Source organism: Vitis riparia, chromosome 5 (assembly GCF_004353265.1).
Source record: "Vitis riparia cultivar Riparia Gloire de Montpellier isolate 1030 chromosome 5, EGFV_Vit.rip_1.0, whole genome shotgun sequence".
Lineage (NCBI taxonomy): Eukaryota > Viridiplantae > Streptophyta > Magnoliopsida > Vitales > Vitaceae > Vitis > Vitis riparia.
This window is the reverse complement of record NC_048435.1, coordinates 17,823,672-17,844,360: the sequence shown is the minus strand read 5'-3', so window position 1 is coordinate 17,844,360 and position 20,689 is coordinate 17,823,672. Positions and strand designations below refer to the sequence as shown.

The window sequence follows — 20,689 nt, the reverse complement described above, 5'->3', positions numbered from 1 at the left end:
AGCTTCTATCAATGTACACTCACTCGTAACAAAAGATCACAAAAAAAGGAGAAAACAAGCGAATGAATGGACATTTCTTTGCTCTCATGATGAACTTAACCAATCTATAAAATCTACCATTGTTGGGAGTTTCTATCAACGTACACTCTTACCCACAAGACCTTGGAGCTTGTTTGTGTTTCAAAGGAGGTTCTGGATAGCCTCCCCAATAAGTTTGATTAATATGACTCTCATTTAACATTCAAAAAACAGGTTTCTGTAACTGTTTGCTCGTCAGCTCATGACAACATAACATATCTAGGAGAAAACTGTCCAACTTCCAACCATGCAACCATCCAGTTTAACCCAACTGAAGCACTTGTTGTTTTGAAGTAAAAACGCTTATATTGAAGAAAAGGATGAGCCTGTTGTAAAGTGCAACTCAAACACCCCCTCCAGTGCACCTTTTTTATAGGCAATATAAGATGTATATACATGTGGCCAAAGTAAAGAGAACATAGAGTGCATGGGACATAAACAAGGGGTACAACAAGGTAAAGCCACCCAAGAGAGAACACAAAAAATAACACACTCTCCCTCAGCGAGATCCTAACCAATCAACAAAATCAAAACATTGAGCCTTCTTTAATGCACATCCCCCCAACCATGCTAAGAGATTACTTAGGAACAAACTTTTCAACCTTTGATCCAACATCTCATCATTTTTTTTTATCCAACATCTCATCATTTTCAAATGCCCAACGGTTTCTTTCCTTCCACAAGTCCAAAAAATTGGGGACCGGCCCTTCCAAACCTTCTTCCATTTTCTCCCTATGAAAGATCCCTACCAGCTTAATAGAGTTTCTCTTATTGTAGAGGGGAGCCCCTAAACTACTCCAAATAAAGAGAAAAACAATTGCCATAGAACCCTTTATTTAACACAGTGAAGAACATAATCAATTAATTCATCTTCAACCCTCCAAAAAAGATCTATTTGCCAACAACCACCCTTTTTTTGGAGTTGACCTATCGTCAAAAAATTTCTAAGCTAGATTCCCAAAAAAAAAAAAAAAAAACTTGCTTTAATCGGGGACCCAAGAATTCCAGATAATGCCCAAAGGGAAGGGAATTAACCTCCCTGGCTCCAAGACAGAGAAGAGGAATTTGATAGAAAAAAAAAACACCATTATTCAACTCCTTCCAAATCATTCTGTTGATATCATCCCTCTTCACTGATTTATCTTACAAAATTGAGAAAAAAAAGACTCAATAATATCCATCCCCCAATTATTAAAGTTCTAGGGAAGCACTAAATCGAATGACATTAATTTTTTTTGATACGTAAACACAAATATATTAGCAAAGGCAAACGCCGCAAGGTACACAGGGAGTATACGAGGCGACAACGGCCTCACAACAAAGGACCAAAAAACAAACAAAAAACCCACCAACCCTCAACTGGAGGCTAGCCACTCCAGGAAACCTATAAGGGAGCGGGACTCCGCACCATTATACAACTTTGCCCACCCCCACAAATTACAAACAAAAGAATATTTAATTTTCTGTATAGCTAGCTCCCCCCCCCCCCCTAAATGCTAATCTATTCCTTTCTTTCCACACCGTCCAAAAAATAAATAACGGTATGGATCTCCAAATTCTCTTCCTCTTTTTGCCCACAAAAGAACCCTTCCAGCTGATAATCACCTCCTTTACAGTTTCTGAAAAGACCCACTGGGCTCCAAACAGGCTAAGAACCATCCCCCACAACACACCAGCCACTGTACAATGAATAAGAAGATGATTAACATTTTCCTCCTCACTACCACAAAGGTAACACCGGTTAGGCATCTGTCATCCTCTCTTATGAAGCCTATCAATAGTAAGAACCCTCCCCCAAGTAGCTTCCCATGCAAAAAACGCTAACTTGGAAGGAACGTTCTCCACCCAAACTCATTTTTTGGGAAACATAGGGGTACTATGGCTGGTCACCAGCCCATACACATCCTTGACTTCATACTTCCCATTTTTTCCCCCCTTCCATACGGCCAAGTCTTCCTCCAAGGTAATTCTTTGACTCCTTAGGATTTGTAGCAATTCGTCAACCAAGGTCAGCTCCCAATCATTGAAGCTTCTAATAAACCTAAGGTTCCAGCCTCCTTGGCCAGCAAACTGGTCCCATACCTCCCCCACAGTGGCACTTTTTTGTGCAGCCACATTAAAGAGATTAGGGAATCTCCTGGCCAGCCCCACATCCCCACACCAAGTGTCCTTCCAAAACCTGATTTTGGTGCCTTTTCCAACCTTAAAAACCATATTGTTCCAACACCAATCTGCTTCTTTCATAATCTCCTTCCATAGCCCAACACCAAACGCCTCATTTGCTTTTTTAGTTCTCCACCCAAGTTCCTCTTGCCCATACTTTGCCACAAGAACACGTTTCCACATCTCCTCCTTGGCATGAGCAAACCTCCATACCCATTTTCCAAGGAGGGCTTTGTTCAAGAAGACTAGTTTCCTCAAGCCAAGCCCCCCCTTCTCTTTGCTCACACACACCCTCTCCCAACTGACAAGGTGAGCTTTCCTCTCCACACTTCCCCCTCCCCACAATAAGTCCCTTTGCAATTTTTCTAGTCTTCTCACCACTGCCTTAGGCATACGGAATAGGGACAGTTGGTATAATGGCATGCTAGCCAGTGTACTCTTTATGAGGGTGATTCTACCACCCTTAGAGAGATATTGCCGCTTCCAAAGGGCTAGTTTCCACCTCATCCGTTCTTCCACCCCATCCCACACGTAGCCAGCTTTATTTGGCGCACCCAAGGGCAGCCCCAGATAGGTTGAAGGCAGTTGCCCTACCTTGCATCCCAACTCCACAGCCATCTCCAGGATCTCCTCCACCTCCCCCACCGAAATAATTTCGCTTTTAGCCAAATTAATCCTCAGCCCTGAAGCAGCTTCAAACCAGCATAAGGTCCAACTCAAACAGGTCATATCTTCTTTCTTAGCCTCGCAAAAAACTATGGCATCATCCGCAAAGAGGAGGTGAGAGATGCTAACAGCCTGCCCCCTACCCCTCTGGATTCTACATCCAGTGATGCAGCCCCCTTCCACAGCCCTTCGAATCAGAACACTCAGCACCTCCATTCCCATGATAAACAAATATGGAGATAGAGGGTCGCCTTGCCGAAGTCCTTTAGAGCTAGGGAAGAAACCAGCTGGCTCCCCATTTACTAAAACTGAGAACTTGGCAGTCGATATGCAGCTCCATATCCACTCCCTCCACTTAGTCCCAAAGCCCATTTTCTCCATTACCCTCATCAAAAACTGCCAATTGACGCTATCGTACGCCTTTTCAATATCTAGTTTGCAGATTAGGCCCTTCTTTCCTTCTTTTTTCCATGAGTCAATCACCTCATTTGCGATTAGAGACGCGTCCAAAATCTGCCTTCCCCTTACAAACGCATTCTGGTCATAGGAGATCACTCTATCCATCACCTTTTTAACCCTATTGGCCAGCACCTTAGCCAATAGTTTGTATAATCCGCCCAAAAGACTGATCGGCCTGAAGTCCCCCAGCTCCTCTACTCCTCCTTTTTTGGGGATCAGCACCAAGAACGTGGCATTGAGACTCTTGAGAAAAGAATTATGTTCATGGAATTCCTTGAACATCTCCAACACCTCCTCCTTCACAAACTCCCAGCAGAATTGCCAAAAGGCTCCCGTAAAGCCATCCGGACCTGGAGCCTTATCCCCATTCATGTCCATTAGAGCCGAGTGGACTTCCTCTTCCATGAATGGCAGCTCCAAAATGTCCACCTCTTGTTGGCTAATCTGATTCAGATTTAAACCCCCTATATCTGCCTTCCACTCCGAGTCTTCCGTTAATAACCGATGAAAGGCGTCTACTATTCCGGTCCTAATTGCATTCTCCTCTGACAGCCAGACATTAATTGATTTGGTGCATGTAGGAAGCATATCATATTCAGTACTATAAACAGCTTTAAAAGTTCACTTTTTCTGGTGAATTTTGGTCCAGTTGTTTTCCCAAATATAATTAATGTGTATTTATAACACAATTATAAAAGAAATGTTTCCTAAGGAAACAGGAGAAAATTTTATGGGACTCTAAAAGCACTAAAAAGGAAGACAGCAATTGGTTATGGGACTCTAAAAGCACTAAAAAAAGAAGACAGAAATGGGTATTAGCATCTAAGTTCCACCAAGGGGATTCACCCTAGATGCTCAAGTGACCTTGTGTCAGAAGGTTAGCAGTTCAAGCCCACTAACACCCAACAAGGTAGTTAGGATTTAATCTACATTTTCTTAAGGTCTTAAGAATTAGAAAAAACATAGTTTAACCTAAAAAGTGTAAGTTTAGATTAATACAAATTCATTCCACTCTAATTGTCACAAAGTAGAAAGATGATTAAATTTAAATCTCAATCATGGAGCATTGGTAACGAAAAGTTGTAGATGAACTAAATGAAATAAGTGGGCAAAGCATTCAAGATATGCAAAAGCTTAAACAAACAAAACCAAATTACCGCTAGTTTTTGGGAAAACCAAAGGGAGCTCCTATATATGTACAAAGTCCAATCGCTTTAAAACAAACAAAAAAGGAAAAGAAACCTTTTCAAAATTCTAACCAAAATGTTTCAAAGGATTTAGAACATAATGAGAACGAAAGTATTATTTTCCTCTTTCCTTAAGCTGTGAACTGATGGATGAAAAGAGGAGTGGATTTCGTTGGGACTCAAGTTATGCATTAGCCACCTAGTCCTTCCATGAAAGCTGAACAGCAAGCACTATAAAATTTAAAAGTCAGAATGACAAAACCATAGTTCTATTGTAGCTGCATCACTTAGTGTGGACAATTCTTGTAACTAAGGTAAGGGTGGGAGTGTGGTTCGATAAACTTAGCAACACAACTGTACAGTCAAGCATTAAAAGTAACAAGGCATGGGGAAAAATTAAAGAACAATAAACAATGACTACATCATAATGAGTAACTCACTTAAAAGAGAGGCCAAGAGACTGTTCCCCTTCTTCAAAAATGCGCTTGAAAGAGTCTTTAAATACGGAATGACCAAAACTTTCAGCCAGAACAACAAGACCACCTGTTCTTTCAACCACAACTTTCATCTCTGCAACCCCAACCTGAAAATTATCATGCAATAGAGTCAAAGAATGATTACAAGCCACTAAAAAATAAATAAAAATTCTTTTCATTAAATGAAACAGCTAATATTTAAAAAAAAAAATCATATGGAAATCAAAAGCCACATCAAAGGTTAAGGAATTTCCTTAGTGACCTTTCAAAGCCCTTAGTCTTGATTGTTGCTCTTTGTGTAGAAGTGAAGAATCAATTGATCGTCTTTTTTTACACTATCCGATGACATTGGAACCATACATAAGCTATTTAAAGTAGTAAGATTGGATTGGGTTTCTCCTAGACATTAATGACATGATGACCATTCCCTTCAAGGGTTTAGGGAGTACTACTAGAGGCCAAGTTCTATGGCAAATTAATTGTCTTACACTGATTTGGATGCTATGGTGGGAAAGAAATGCAAGAATCTTTGAGGACAAGTAAAGGAGTTCAAAGATGATATTAGATATAATTTATTTTTATTCATCTTTTTGGATCACTACTACTACAACTTTCAAAGGCATTCCTCTCAATGTTATTCAACTCAATTGGAATTTGACATGTAGACCAAAAGGGTTAAAATAGCAAAGAGAGGAATGATGCTTCAAGATCATTTTGTAGAATGTACGAACCCCTAAGGAATGACATGTCACTTTTTTCTCTTTTTTTTTTTTTTGTATTGTCTCTTGAGGTACCCTTTGATGTATATTGGAGAAGATTTCTCTACCACTATTTTTTAACATATTTTGTAAATTTGGAAAGAATTACTCATCCTTCACTTATACTTTTAATCTTTTTAATGAATATGTTTGTTTATATCAATGTTTTAAAAGTCGGACCGAACCGGCTGGTTTGACCAGTTGGACGATCATCCGAAGCCAAATCTGGTCTGGGTCACCATCTAGGCTGGAATAGCTATCAAACTACCATCAAACCGGACAGACCGGTGGGTGAACCACTGATTCAGTGAACCGGTCTGCTGGTTCAAACTTGGATCCCCTTTAATTTTTTGGCAAAACTCGCCCAGCCAAAAGGGTCCTGGAAGCCCAGCTTCATGTGGACTATCTACTAGACCTCGCACTATTTCTTGCAATTTGTTTTGGGTGAGTGATCAATATAAACATCTTTTCCTGATCTGAGTGCAATGTGGAATGCATGGGATAGATCAATGAGAAAAAATTTTAAATGGAAAACAACATGAGGATTTGACATTTGGACGTTTGGACCCAAGGATCCAAAGGTGAAGACAACTCCACTCAGCTACTTTTTACCTTGTATTTTATATTGCAAACCAAAAAATAATAGAACTTCATTCTTTTAAAAAATTTTATAATAATGAAAGTGTAAATAAGATAAGTAAAATAATGTAATATTTTTTAAAATTACAAAATAGTAGGCTATATAAATTTAAAATATATATGTAAAATTAATTAAATTCCAACAAATATCTTCACATTTAAAAATCATATATATTTTATTTAATAAAATGTTTTTTGTGTGGGGCCTAGTTGAGAGTAAGAGTGGTTTTTTGTGGCTTCTCTTTTGCGACCTTACTTTTAGGTGTTATTGTATACGTCTTGTGTATTTAGGTGTACTATTTTTGTTTTTAGATTAAACATTGTCTTGCATAAATATATAATATCCAATATATTTAAAATCTTAATTGTGCTGAAGCACCCATCCCATTTGCAAGATCCCTTTTAGTTGAGTACTCATATCTTAAAATTTGGGAATTCAAGGGCCAAATACCTAGACATATACTAATAGTCTGATATACCCACACTTGACATCCACACAATTTTAAACCATGTAGAAACAGACATACACATAACAACCACTCTACTAGCTCAAATTTCTTATATTTATCGCACATGACTTGCAAATCTGACAGCCCTCTTATAACAACATTACATGGAACAGGGGTTGTTGTACATTAAACTGGAAGATGGTACACTCCTTACTTGAGCACATAATACAATGTGGTCACACTCATTTAAATAATGAGACCACTTATTGATAAACTGGTATTAGGTACTATAGCACTTCCTTTTTAATCCATAAACAAAATTTAATAAAATATTGTCTCAAATATGCACCAAATTCCTCTTCATTTTTCTATTTTTTAAAAACTCATGCCAAATATCTGGGAACTTATCCTTTAAGAAAGGTTTGCAGATATGCAGAAAAGTTGAAGTGCAGGATGATACTTGGTGCACTGGTTTGGTCTGAAATGCTTCTTCATAGATCTTTTTTTTTTTATAAGTAAAGGATATTCATTCAAAAGGCACAACGCCACAAGGTATACAGGGAGTATACAAGGCAGCTAAGGCCTCAAAAAACAACAACAAGAACAAAAGAATCACCTCCCTTTAATTGGAGGCTATCCACTCCAGGAAACCTATAAGGGAGAACGCCTCCTCACCTACATACAATTTGGCCCAACTCCAAAGATTACAAACAAAAAAATTCTTTAACTTCTGCACATTCAACACACCTCCCCTAAAAGCTAATCTATTCCTCTCCTTCCACACCGTCCAAAAAATACACAACGGAATGGCGTCCCAAATCTTTTTCCTTTTCTTTCCACAAACGAGCCCCTCCAGCTAGCTAAGACCTCCTTTACACTTTCTGGGAAAACCCATTTCACATCAACTAAACCAAAAACAGTATCCCATAGAGCTCTAACCACTGTACAATGAATAAGGATATGATTTACACTTTCCTCCTCACAACCACATAGGAAGCAACGATTTGGAAGTTGAAACCCTCTTTTTTGGAGTCTATCCAAAGTGAGCACCTTTCCCCAAGTCGCCTCCCACGCAAAAAAAGCAGCTTTAGTAGGCACCCGTGCCACCCAAATTCTCCTAGAAGGAAAATCTGTATCAGCAGGCCTCGCCAGCAAGCTATACGCTTCCTTGACCCTGAACTGACCTCTTTTTCCTTTCCTCCACAGAACTGCATCTTCCTCCAGAGAGGGCTTGTGACCCCTCAAAATATGCAGAAAGTCCCCAACCAACTCCATCTCCCAATCATTGAAATCCCTCACAAAGTTTAGATTCCAGTTTCCTTGCCCCGAATTTTGATCCCACATTTCCTCAACCGTTACATTCCTTTGCACCGTCATGCCAAAGAGATGAGGGAAACAATGGGACAGCGCTGACTCTGTACACCACACATCTGTCCAAAATCTGATCTTGTTGCCCTTCCCTACTCTGAAAATCATGTTATTCCAGCACCACTCTGATTCTTTCCAAATCTCTTTCCAAACCCCTACACCCACTGCCCCATTAGCCTTCTTTGGCCTCCACCCAAACTCCTCATGCCCATACTTCACCTTGATCACTTGTTTCCAAAGGTTCTCTTTGTCACAAGCAAATCTCCATATCCACTTACCAAGCAAAGCTTTATTCAACATGGCTAGCTTCCTAAGGCCTAGCCCACCTTTGTCCTTGTCTGTGCAAACCACCTCCCAATTGACCAAGTGAATTTTCCCCTCCATATTTCCCCCTCCCCACAAGAAATCCCTTTGCACTTTCTCAAGCCTTCTAGCAACAATCTTGGGCATTCTGAAAATGGACATTTGGTAGATTGGCATGCTAGCCAAAGTACTCTTTATTAGAGTAACTCTCCCCCCTTTAGAGATATATTGTTGTTTCCAAAGAGCTAGTCTCCTCCTGACTCTCTCTTCCACCCCATCCCACAAATAGGGCGCTTTATTAGGAGCCCCTAAGGGAAGACCCAAGTACTGAGAAGGTAAGGACCCCACCCTGCAGCCTAGCTCAACAGCCAACTCCTCCATCTCCACCACTTCTCCAACTGGAATGATTTCACTCTTGGCTAGATTAATCCTTAGGCCTGACGCCGCTTCAAACCAGAATAAAATCCAACTTAAGTGAGTTAAATGTTCCTTTCTTGGCTCACAGAAAATAATTGTATCGTCAGCAAAGAACAAATGAGAGATAATCAGAGAGGGTTCCCTGCCACTCCTTATATTACACCCTGATAAGAAGCCCCCCTCCACAGCTCTCCTAATAAGGACATCTAACACTTCCATCCCCATAACAAAGAGATAAGGAGACAGGAGGTCTCCTTGTCTAAGACCTTTAGTGCTGGGAAAGAATCCTGCAGGCACACCATTCACCAACACTGAAAATTTGGCTGAAGATAAGCAACTCCACATCCACCCCACCCACTTTGGCCCAAAGCCCATTTTTTGCAACACCTTCAACAGAAACTTCCAGTTGATACTATCATAGGCTTTTTCTATATCCAGCTTACATATTAGACCCTTTTCTTTTCGTTTCTGCCACGAGTCTATCACTTCATTTGCAATTAAGGAGGCGTCAAGGATTTGTCTTCCCCTCACAAAGGCATTCTGAGAAGTAGATACCACCTTTCCAACCACTGTCTTCAGTCTGTTAGCTAGGACTTTAGCCAATAACTTGTACAACCCCCCCAGGAGACTAATGGGTCTAAAATCTCCTAGGTCCTCAGCCCCACTTTTCTTGGGAATCAACACCAAGAAAGTATTGTTAAGGCTCTTTAGGAAAGAACCATGTTCGTAGAATTCCTTGAACATTTCTAGGATCTCCTCCTTGACAAACTCCCAACAGCTTTGCCAAAAGGCCAGAGTAAAACCATCCGGGCCAGGGGCTTTGTCCCCATTCATCTCCATCAGGGACGCATGAATTTCTTCCTCTGAAAAGGGCCTCTCCAGGTTTTCAGCCTCTTGATGGCTGATCTGCTCCATCTGAATTCTCCCAATATCCGCCTTCCACCCCGAATCTTCTGATAGAAAATTTTTAAACGCCTTAGCAATTCCTTCCCTAATTTCCTGCTCCTCTAATAACCATTCCCCATTGATCTTAATTCTCTCCAGAGAATTATTTCTACGATGAGCACTTGCCATACGATGAAAGAATCCCGTGTTTCTATCCCCCTCCTTTAGCCATATTTCCCTTGAGAGCTGTCTCCAGTGTGTTTCCTCCATTATCACCCATTTCCTGTAATTTTCTTTAGCCGCTTTCTTCAGCTCTGTTTCCTCCACAGTCAAAACTCTCTCCTCCTCCTCCCTATCCCAGAATTCCACCTGCTGCAAGGCCTCAGATTTATTACTCTCCAGCTTACCGAAGACTTCCCTATTCCAGACTTTCAGCTTCTTTTTTATTTCCTTCATCTTGGTAGCCAACTTGTAACTAGCACTGCCCCTTACATCAATTTCTTGCCACCAGCTGCGCACCAACTCTTTAAAGCCTTCAGCCTTAAGCCACATGTTTTCAAATCTAAATGGAGTCGGCCCACGTCTTATCCCACCCCCCACTAACATTATTGGGAAATGATCTGAAACCGGACGGGGCAGTCTACATTGATTAATCCCACTGAACTGATCTATCCAACAAGGAGTCACTAGGAATCTGTCCAAACGTGCCCAGATCTGATTATTTTGGCCCCCATTCCAAGTACATTCTCCCCCCTGAAGAGGAAGATCCACCAGCCCAAGCTCATTCACAGTTTCAGCAAATTTCCTCATTGCTGAGCTAATTCTCCTTTTGCTACTCCTTTCCCTTGGAAACAAAGTAATGTTAAAATCCCCCCCTACACACCAGGGCTCTTCCCACAGCCCTCTAATTGCCCCAAATTCTTCCCATAACGCATCCCTTTCCACTTTAGCAAACGGGCCATAAACTCCCGTAAACACCCAGATATTCCCATTTTCAACATTACGGAATCTGCAAGATAACGTGAATTGACCCTTCTCCCAATCTATAATGTCCAAAGTCCTCTTATCCCAACATATAAAATTCCTCCCGAAGCCCCCTCCGCATCCACAGCTTTCCAATCAAGGAATCTCCCAGAACCTAGACTTCTTGCTATACTATCCGTCATAGCTTGCATTTTTGTTTCCTGAATACAAAGTAAGTCCACCCTCTGATTTCTTATAAAAGTCTTAATCACTTTTCTTTTAGAGCTATCATTAGCTCCCCTTACATTCCAGCTCAGAATTTTCACCTTCATTGGACAATCACAATTTGGCGCCCTTTGCCCTGAACCGAGCCTTTCTGTTTCATCCCCCCCTCATAATTTACTGAGCACTCCAGCCTTCTTAGCTCTCTTTCAAATTTAGACTTTTCCAATAGCTCTTTGCTATGAATTTTCTCCCTTCTTTTTCTGATCTTGGTCAAAAATTCAGTATTTCCTTCTCCAACCCCTCCGTGGGGAATCCCAGGAACTGGCTGAACCTCGCCAAGCCACTCTCTTCCCATTTATCCTCCAATTCCTCTCTTTCAATTTGAACATCATATATGTCCCCAACCCCATTCATTCCCCTACCTTTATCACTACTGCTTTTGGGTAGTCCCACTTCCTTGCAGCCACTCATCCTTTCATTACTTGCCTCGTACACAGTAAGCCACATTGAGTTATCAGCCCGACCTACCTCACCCAGATCCCCAGAATGATCGAAAGACTCCCCCTCCGGAGTCCGATCAAAATTAAAAGAATTGAGATGAGAATCCCCTAAGTCCCTTTTTCCCCAAGAGCTAAGCCCCATTCCATACCTCATTACTTCCTCTTCGAGCGCCCTATCAGTCTCTGTCAGCCTGACTCCACCTTGAATTTTCCTTGTATCTTCAGACTCCATCGCAACGAATGGTTCTGGTGCATGAAGGTCTCTGGGGATAAGGCACTGCAGCAGAGAGCCCATCTCCTCTTGGGCTACTGGCGAGTTTGGGCTCTCCCTTTGATTACCACCAGGATCGGACTGTTGGGAGCAGCCCTTTGTCCCACTTAGGCCTGCGTCTGACGGACTGATTAAAGGCAAAGCTGGGCCTTTAGTGTAGCAGCCCACAACTTCCTTTCTAAGTGGCGGGCCTATATCTGGGTCAGGCTCACTTACAGCCACCCCTTTCTTTTTCAAGTCCATGGGCCCGCTCAACTTTGGGCCCACACATGAGTTTAAAAAGTGCAGCTTTCCATTTGAGGCCCAAGTCCTTGATGTCGTGTTTAGATCTGGGCAGCCCTCGACCCGACCCGGCCCCTCCCCTGCACGTCCATCCCATCAATTGATGGGTTCTGCACCTCGGGCCTCACGCTCACCCACTCCGTCCTCACGCGCTGCCCCGCGCGTGTCATCTCCTCACCCCTAACCTCCCTGTTCCGACAGCTATCTTCGATTCTGCGCTTTCTCTTTATCACCGGCCAGCACTCCCACCATAACGACACCGCGTAATCTCCTCCTCCGCTTCAATTTCCAGAATGCTTGGTCTAAAATCTCCTCTCAGTCGCACCAAGATTCTGGCCCATTGGAGTTCACCCATCAGCTTCGTCTGTTCATCGACTGCAATGAACCCTCCACATTCGTCCCCCACTTTCTTCAATATTTCTGGATTCCAGAGCGAGATTGGAAGCCCAACTATCCTCACCCAAGCTTCATTTCTCTCTTCCTCCTCTGTCCGACATCCGCTCTTTGGACTCCAGTATTCCAGCCGTACCTGGTTTCCTTCCATCTTATGATTCCCACAGGAAACGACGCGTCTGGCCTCCTCCAATTTTTCAAACTCCAGCAACACTCTTTCCTTATCCAGCTTAGCCAGCCCTAAATTACCCTTGAGATTCCACGACTTTGCCCAGATTTGCCCCACCTTCGCTAGGTCATCTTTTCCCCCTGACCTATCCTCCCAACTCGCCACAGCACAATGACCCAATTTCTGTAACAGTCCTATAGTATCCTCCCTTCTCACCTTCACTGCAACTCTGCAAATCGGTCTTCTCACCACTCCGCAAACGTTCTCTTCACATCCATGTTTCCCCCTACCTTTTCTTTTTGCGTATTGTTCCTCCTATCCAGCGACCTACACAGAGCCTGTAAATTTTCCGCCATTTCAATCCATCCCTTTTTCCTCCTCTGCCTTTTGGGATGAAGATACAATATGTTTTCGTTCCAAATCTGTTACCCCTAGCCGGAGGAAGCAACCCGCTTTGTTTGCACTTCGCAACAGGGAGAAGGATCTCCCCTTTTCCTTCCATTCCTTCACCCATTTATCTTCCTTCTCGTCCCTTATACAGAAGTTTAAGCCCTCCAAAAAGAACCCTAAACTCTCCACTCCCATTCTAACCCAAGACGAGACTCCCCCTTTGCTTTCCTCTATCAATATTTGGGATTTTCCTCTTCTCTCTAACAGTTCTAGCTCAAACACCTTAGACTCTACTACAAACCTGCTCCCCTTTCGCCTTCTTCGGGACCCATCCTTATCTTCATCTCCCTCGCCGGCGTCATCTTTCCTTTTTCCGGCCTCACGAGCTCGCACGTTGTCGCGCTCGCTCTCTCTCTCTCGCTCTCTCTCTCCCATTCTGATATGTAGCTCCGAAGCAATTTCTTCTTCATAGATCTTAAGGCACAGAAACAAGAATGCAAGGGTTAAAAAATAATCTGCCTGGAACAATGGTGAGTGGTTTGGAACCCCATCCTCTGTATAAGGCAGCAAAATTGTGAGGTTGAGTAACAGGATGATTCGATTAAACAACGATATTACAATGGAAAAGGAAAGCAGGAGGTTGGCCAGTGGGTCATGAATAACAAAAAACTATTACAGGTTGTGAAATGAGAGATGGTTTGTTCCTTCCCTCTCTCTCTGACACCGTCTAGAGCCACCTTCTTTGTGTGGTCAACAGATAATTGGCAGCAGATTATCAGTGAATAACTTGATTGACAAGGATTTAGGAATACTACAAAAATCTAAGCCAGGAGCAGACAATCACCTGGTCTTAATTGCTCTTTTCCTTCTGCACAGAGATGCTTCTTTAGTAGATCCAGGTGCAGTGAATGGCTCCACACACATTGATGTGTGTTTGATAGTGGATAAGAAAGCTTAGAATTTGAAATAACTTTTGATCAGAGTATTGCGTTACTCTTTTGTAATCTTAGAAGATGAGACAATAAAAAGGGCGTACTCTTGTGCGCTTCTTAATACACTCTCTTATCAAAAGAGGAAAAAAAAAAGAATAGAAGAGTGACATGAGGCAAAGATCTGACAGAACATGTGATTAAGGATAGAGTACAGTGGCAGTTTGGTTTTCATGCAGTCTTCTTTTATAGGAACTCAAGTCAAATATTTCTTGTAGAGACTGTGCATCGAGCTGTCCCTTGTGAGGGAAGAAATAGTGTATTCATTTTTTCAAATCAACTTGTGAGGGAAGAAATTGCCCATTGAAACAAGCTTGTGCTAATAAATATTTTACAATAAATAGTAAGTAAAAGCTGAAATTTTTTGAGAAATGACTAAGCTTGATACTTTAGCAAAATTTTCTAATTATTTTTTAAGGTCTAATTATTTATAAAATCTAAGATATTTTATTTATTAGTTTATTTTTTTAAAGATTTTACATCAATAAAAATGATTGGAAGTAAAAAAAAAATATTCTCCTTGTTATTTTAATTTTTAATATAAAAGAATAATCTTTTATAGAAACTCTTTTGATGGTTTAAGAATCATATTGTTAATATAAAGGTAATAATTTATTTCTAATTAAACTACATAATTTAGGATAATCATAATTCATATAATATTTGCACATTAATTGATAAAAAATAAAAGCAATAAGATAAGGGCAAAAAAGCCAAATATCTATTTCCCAAAGAACGGGAATGGGATTCTTTGGGGGTGATGAGGAAAACCCATTCTCCATTTTGGAGGACTGAGTTTCCTCAAAATAGGTGGGACCCACACTTAGATTGATTCCAACTATGAAGTAAAAAGTTGGAATCCTAGGAAAGGGAATGACTCCCTTTCTCATTCCCAAGGAATTAAGTAAACATGCCGTTAAATTAATGCAGTCAACTGCTACTTTTATGTTAAAAACAGATGTGGTGACAGATGGAGGAAACCCAAGAAAACATGGCACTATATATCTTATTATGCCAGGCTACTCACTTGCTATGATCATTCCACCAAAAATCCCAACCCAATCACATTCAAAAGCTCTATTGTATTATATTTCTATTCATCTGTTTTTGTTCACCTACTTAAAATGAGAGATATAACTAACGACCATGTCACAGTTGCTGCCAAAGATAAATCATAACAAGCCTATTAAGATTCAGATTCATGTTAATGCAAACAAACACCTTCTACACTGACTTGAGAGAAAAAGGATTTCACAAACTAGGCAGGATGATCCCAGTTCCATGCAGCAAAACAGATCTTTGGATTTGCTTGACTCTAGAATTAATGGCAAAAGAGAAATATAGCAATCTCTAGAATCTCCATAAGTAAGTCATGCTAATGATTAATTTGCCAATGCAATCATATTGCTCAACAGCTTAAACCATTGTTACACAATTGAACCACTGCATTAAATGGACATGTCAATGAATGAAGTTTTCCTAACACTTTAAGAGCCCAAGACTCCACATATTCTATTACAGAACTCCTAACTATCATTCTTTGTTTCAGAAATAACAATTTATGTAGACCTGAAATTAAGTTTGGAGGAATTCTAAGACAATGAACATAGGCTTTTGGTAGGGTAAGGACTCGTAGATTATTCAATCAATGAGCATGAAAAAGTAAAGAATTCTTTATAGAGATACTATAAGAAATTTTCATGGCTTACATGCTTAATATACTGCTTCTAAGATCTGTGTGTTTGACTAGTCTCTGGTAGCATGGGCTAACAGGTATCAACCATCAGATGACCCATCCCTAATAAGGGAGTATCCAGGTTCAAGGTTCATTTCCATGGAAAGATTAGACCAACTATCATTATATCCCAATTCTAGGTTCAGAAATAGAACCTATATGCTCTATATCGAAGTTCCTGGTAGATTCTTTTTAATTTCTTAAAGGGAATTTGAGGAAAATACTTTTAATGAGCAGTTATTTTAATTTGTATAAGTTTGTTAAGGAAACATAGTTTAAAAACAAAAACACCTAGTCATATCCTATCTTGGGTCGGCTTTATGGCCTGAAGTATGACTCACCAGAATTTGAGATTGTTGGACAGTCTCACAATTAGATTTTTTTTTTTTTTTATAAGTAAAAACACAGAGAAAGAAATATATTAGAAAAAAGGCACCTTAAGGCTGACCCAAAAACATACGGGGGTATACAAAAAGCGTCATAAGGCACAAACAAAAGAAGAGGGGATACAAAAATCACCAGCCCTCACCTAGAACCCAACCAATCAAAAAAATTGAATAAAGGAAGAGGACCTTCATTTACAACCGACTTAGTCCAAAGCCAAAGATTACATACAAAATAATTTTTCAACCCATGAATCGAGAGCTCCTCATTCTCAAAAACAATCCTATTTCTTTCCTTCCAAATCTCCCAAAAAAGACACAAAGGGGCTGCCTTCCACACCTTTCTACGCTTCTTGCCCATATTAAACCCACGTCAACCAAAAAGGGTATCTCTAACCGAAAGAGGAAGAACCCAATTAACTCCAAAAATAGCAAACAATAACTCTCATAAAACTCTTGCCTTAGTGCAATGAATAAGGATATGATCTAGACTCTTCTTCCACACAACTAAGAAAGCATCTGTTAGCTAAAATACACCCCCTCTCCTTAAGTTGATCCAAAGTTAACACCTTATCCCAAGAGGCTTCCCAAGCAAAAAAACCCACTTTGGTAGGAACACAAGGACTCCAAATAATGTTATTAGGAAACTGAACAACACTTCTAGAAACTAGAGCACAATAAAGAGAATTAACTGAGAAAATCTCATCCTTAGTCTCTTTCCACAGCACTCTATCTTCCAAATGAGGGTTAAGCCTCCTTCCCCGGATTGTCAAAAGTAATCTCTCCACCTCTTCCACCTCCCAGTCATTGAAGAACCTAGAGAACCTAGGACTCCAAACCCCTTCCTCTCCCGAAGAGTCTCACAATCAGATATAATGCTCTATGAATTTCTACATGCCTATTGATACTAGGATAGAGGCCTGCTATAAATCTTGGCTGAGATAAAGCCTAGTAGATGTTCTAGATGATGAAAGTAGAAGCCCATTGTGAGTACGAACGGCACCCATCACAAGATATTTGACCATCTATGACAACCAACTGTGATTTCCAACCATGAAATTCAGTATTAAGTCAATCAAAAAGTAGCATACGCAAAGTATTTCTTTAAGATGGCAAGCCATATAGCAAGGGAGTAAGATGCCATACCAAATCCCATTTCATAATCAGGAAATCTAAAAAAGACAAATAACTCATGAAAGTATGTGATTTCTCACCATAAAAATAATTCTATTTCTAGTTTTGAAAATGCATAGCCCAGAACCAATATTACCCAGCTCATCCCTTCCCATATTCCTCGAGGAAACCAACTTGAAGTCTACAACAACAAGAGATTCTCCAAGTAGGATTGCAAGTACTCATTAGTGATGGCATTGCTTCATTTATTTGTTATCAATATTTTTTTTATGAGTACCATTTATTTGTTATCAATATATTAAAAGCAATATGGAAAATTTTAGGAAACAACCATGATGGAGAATGTTCCCACACCATATCTTACACCAAGACAAACAATACATGTTATTAAACTCTCTATTTAACCTAATCCAAGACATCACCTCCCATAAGTTGAATTGTATTGGGCTTAGGCAACCTCTTCAAGTTTTAAAGGTAGGGTTGGTGGCCCTTCAACCCAGCCCACCCCAAGAAGTGACCATAGCCAAGAAATATAACTCAGAAGATACACTAAAGAAATAAGAGTTTCTGAAATATTATAAGAGTAATATCTTGTTAACTATAGTTGTTCCAATACAAAAAATGTTCAAAACCAAAATCAGCTAAATTTTATGCAAATTTAAAAATAATAATAATAATAATTTGCATTCAACCCAAGCCACCTGAATAACAACCCTAGCAATATAAATTGGCTGAATAAAAATGTTCAACACTTTTTCTCATTCCAAAAAGAGATGCGTAAGAAAACAAACTACAAAATAAGTATTCCAGTCTAAGCAGCATATATGGGCAAAAACAAAGCCAGGAATTTTAGAATTTACAACAGAATATAAAGGCTAAGACAAACCTGATCAAGAGCAGAAGCAAAAAGGTCCAAGACGTGACCTTGGCTGACCATTTGCTTTGCAATATTTTCATAAAATTGGACTGCTTTCTTAAAATATGGTGCTGCATCCTTATCAAGATCTTTATGAGAACGTACTGGATCTGATAAATCTTTTGATACAATCTGTGAAAAACAATAAAATTAACAAGTTCATGAATTGTGGCATGCAAAATATAGCATTCATTTCTGTACAGAAAACAAACACAATTAAATCATTAAATTTAGAAAGTATTAACAAGCAAAAACATCAGAATTAGAGGTTTTACAATCGTTCCCGGGCCTTCTGTGCAAGGACCCCCAACTAAAGCTATAATCCTTGCACCAGTGCCAGGCAAACAAGCGCCAAGCAAACCTGCCGCAACACTCAGCGCCACTCCGGTGCACCGCAACGCCCTATGACCTGGTTGCACCGGCCACTGATCCGTTTGCAATTCATCCAATAACTGAAAAAAAAAAAAAAAAAAAGTCCCAAAAATTAGCATCCCAATTCTCCATGAATCAAAACCAAAACACAAAACCAGGAGCATAATTCCAAAAACCCCACCGAATTAAGAGTATACTCGCAGTCCGACGCCGGCAGTAAAAACCGCGTAACCCCCGAACTCGCATACCCATTCTGCACCCCCTTCGGGTACCCACCCACCGCCCTCCGCCCTGCGCCGCCGAGCCCCAATTGCTCCAAAACCTGGTCCTTGGAAATCTCCTTGGAGCCACGAAACACGTACACTTTCGAGATCTCCGAAAACCCCAACTCGTGAACCTGCACCTGCGTTCCAAACGACACAAACCCCACTAGCGCATTCTCCGGCAGCAATCCGATCGCCCTCTTAAGCGCCGATTTCACAAACCCCAACTCCTCCTCAATCATACACGTATCAAGCACAAAAAGAAACACCGGCGGAATGGACTGAGGCGCGGCGACATCGGGAACCGCCCCAGGGTTAGAAAGAGAGTACTCAACGGTCGTGTATTGCGGGTAGAGCTCCCCGGGGAGGTTGGATTCGGAGATCATGGAGTAGTGGTGTGGGAAGTGGTTGCGCTGGAAGCAAAATGGGCAGATCCAGATCTTGGCGGCGAAGTCTACGCGGCAGAAGGGGTTGAGAAGGGAGATGCAGGTCTTGCAACGAAGCGGCGCGTAGGGGAGCGTGGGAATGTCAGGATGCGATCGGATCGGAGAAACCGAAGCAGCGATTGGGATCACGCACTTGCTGGCCTCCACCTTGGTCCTGGGCCAGACGTTCCAGGTCATCCGAACTCCATCGATGCCCTCCTGATCTGCGCCCATCTCCGACATCTTTCCTTTCTCTGTGTGAGTGTTTTTTCTTTTTTTTTGGTTTTTTCTTTTTAGTTTCTCTTCTTTCTCTCTGCCGCTGAAATTGAATACAAGAGAGAGACAGAGAGGAAGAAAGAGAGAGGGAGATGGAGAGAGGTTCCGAAGCCTTTTAGTTTTCTGGGAGGATGTGAAGAATGTGACGAATGCGTTGGTGCATCTCTATGGTAATTGGGTAATTGGGGATTTGGTCATCACTTCTTCCTCCTTACTTTTGTTGGTTCATAAATTCAATTTCCATTTTCTAATTTATTTGGGGTGTATTTATATACCATGTCAGGGATCACCAGAATTTTGCACTTTCTTTTTTCTTCTTTTTTAAGAAAAAAAAATTGGGGTTTTAGTTAAATCCTCTTTATAGCTTTACATTTTTTAAGCACATCTAAATATTTTTTTTAATAGTTTTATTTTTAAATATTTATATATGTTAAGAGCGGGCTTTTATTTTTAAAATTTTTTAACATTATTTTTAAAATTTTTTAACATTATTTGATTATTGTTATTGTAAATAATTTTTAAAGAATAAGTAGGAATTATTTTCATCATTTTTATAAACAAAAGGAAAACATAAGTATCGTTTGATCATGTTTTTTTAAATTTGATTTTATAAATTATTTTTAAAAACGACCTCAATGACTTAAAAATGGGCTAAATTTTTTTACAATGTAAAATAATATTTCAAGAAGCTTTGTACTAAACATGTTTTCTAAAATGGTAATTTCCAACCTTGTTATAAGTTTTTGATTTTAAGAAACTAATAATTTGTTTGAGAATTGTTTTTAATTTTTTTTCTTCTAAAAATCAAAAAATTATTTTCTAGACTTGAAAACACACTTGACAATTTTTTTGACAAAAAAATTATATTTTAAAAATTTGCTATGAAAATGGAATGTTTTCTAAAAACATATTTTAATGGTTTATAATTACTTTTTAAGGATCATTTAAAAAAATAATTGTACCAACAAGAGAATGATAAAGAAAACGTAGATAAAATTTATTTTTAATTTCTTTTTGAAAACACAAAACATATTTTTAAATTCTTCGAATTTGGAACACTTCGAAATTGTTCCAATTTCTCAAATAGACTTTTGTTTCAGAAAACTATTTTTGAAAAATATTCTAAAAAACTACTTTTAAGAATTGTTTTTGAAA

General features: G+C 40.0%; 1 protein-coding gene across 1 annotated transcript in view; it reads right to left on the bottom strand.

Annotated features, from left to right (window-relative positions):
- Window positions 1–19,709, bottom strand: part of LOC117914989 (protein transport protein SEC23-like) — a 35,377-nt gene extending 15,668 nt beyond the window's left edge. The window contains exons 1-4 of the mRNA XM_034830527.1: window positions 18,752–19,709; window positions 18,477–18,650; window positions 18,169–18,330; window positions 4,994–5,136 (exon numbers count right to left, since the gene is read on the bottom strand). Coding sequence (XP_034686418.1) covers window positions 4,994–5,136; window positions 18,169–18,330; window positions 18,477–18,650; window positions 18,752–19,501 — 1,229 coding nt within the window. The 5' untranslated portion in view covers window positions 19,502–19,709. The remainder of the gene's footprint in view (window positions 1–4,993; window positions 5,137–18,168; window positions 18,331–18,476; window positions 18,651–18,751) is intronic.
- Window positions 19,710–20,689: the final 980 nt, after the last annotated feature.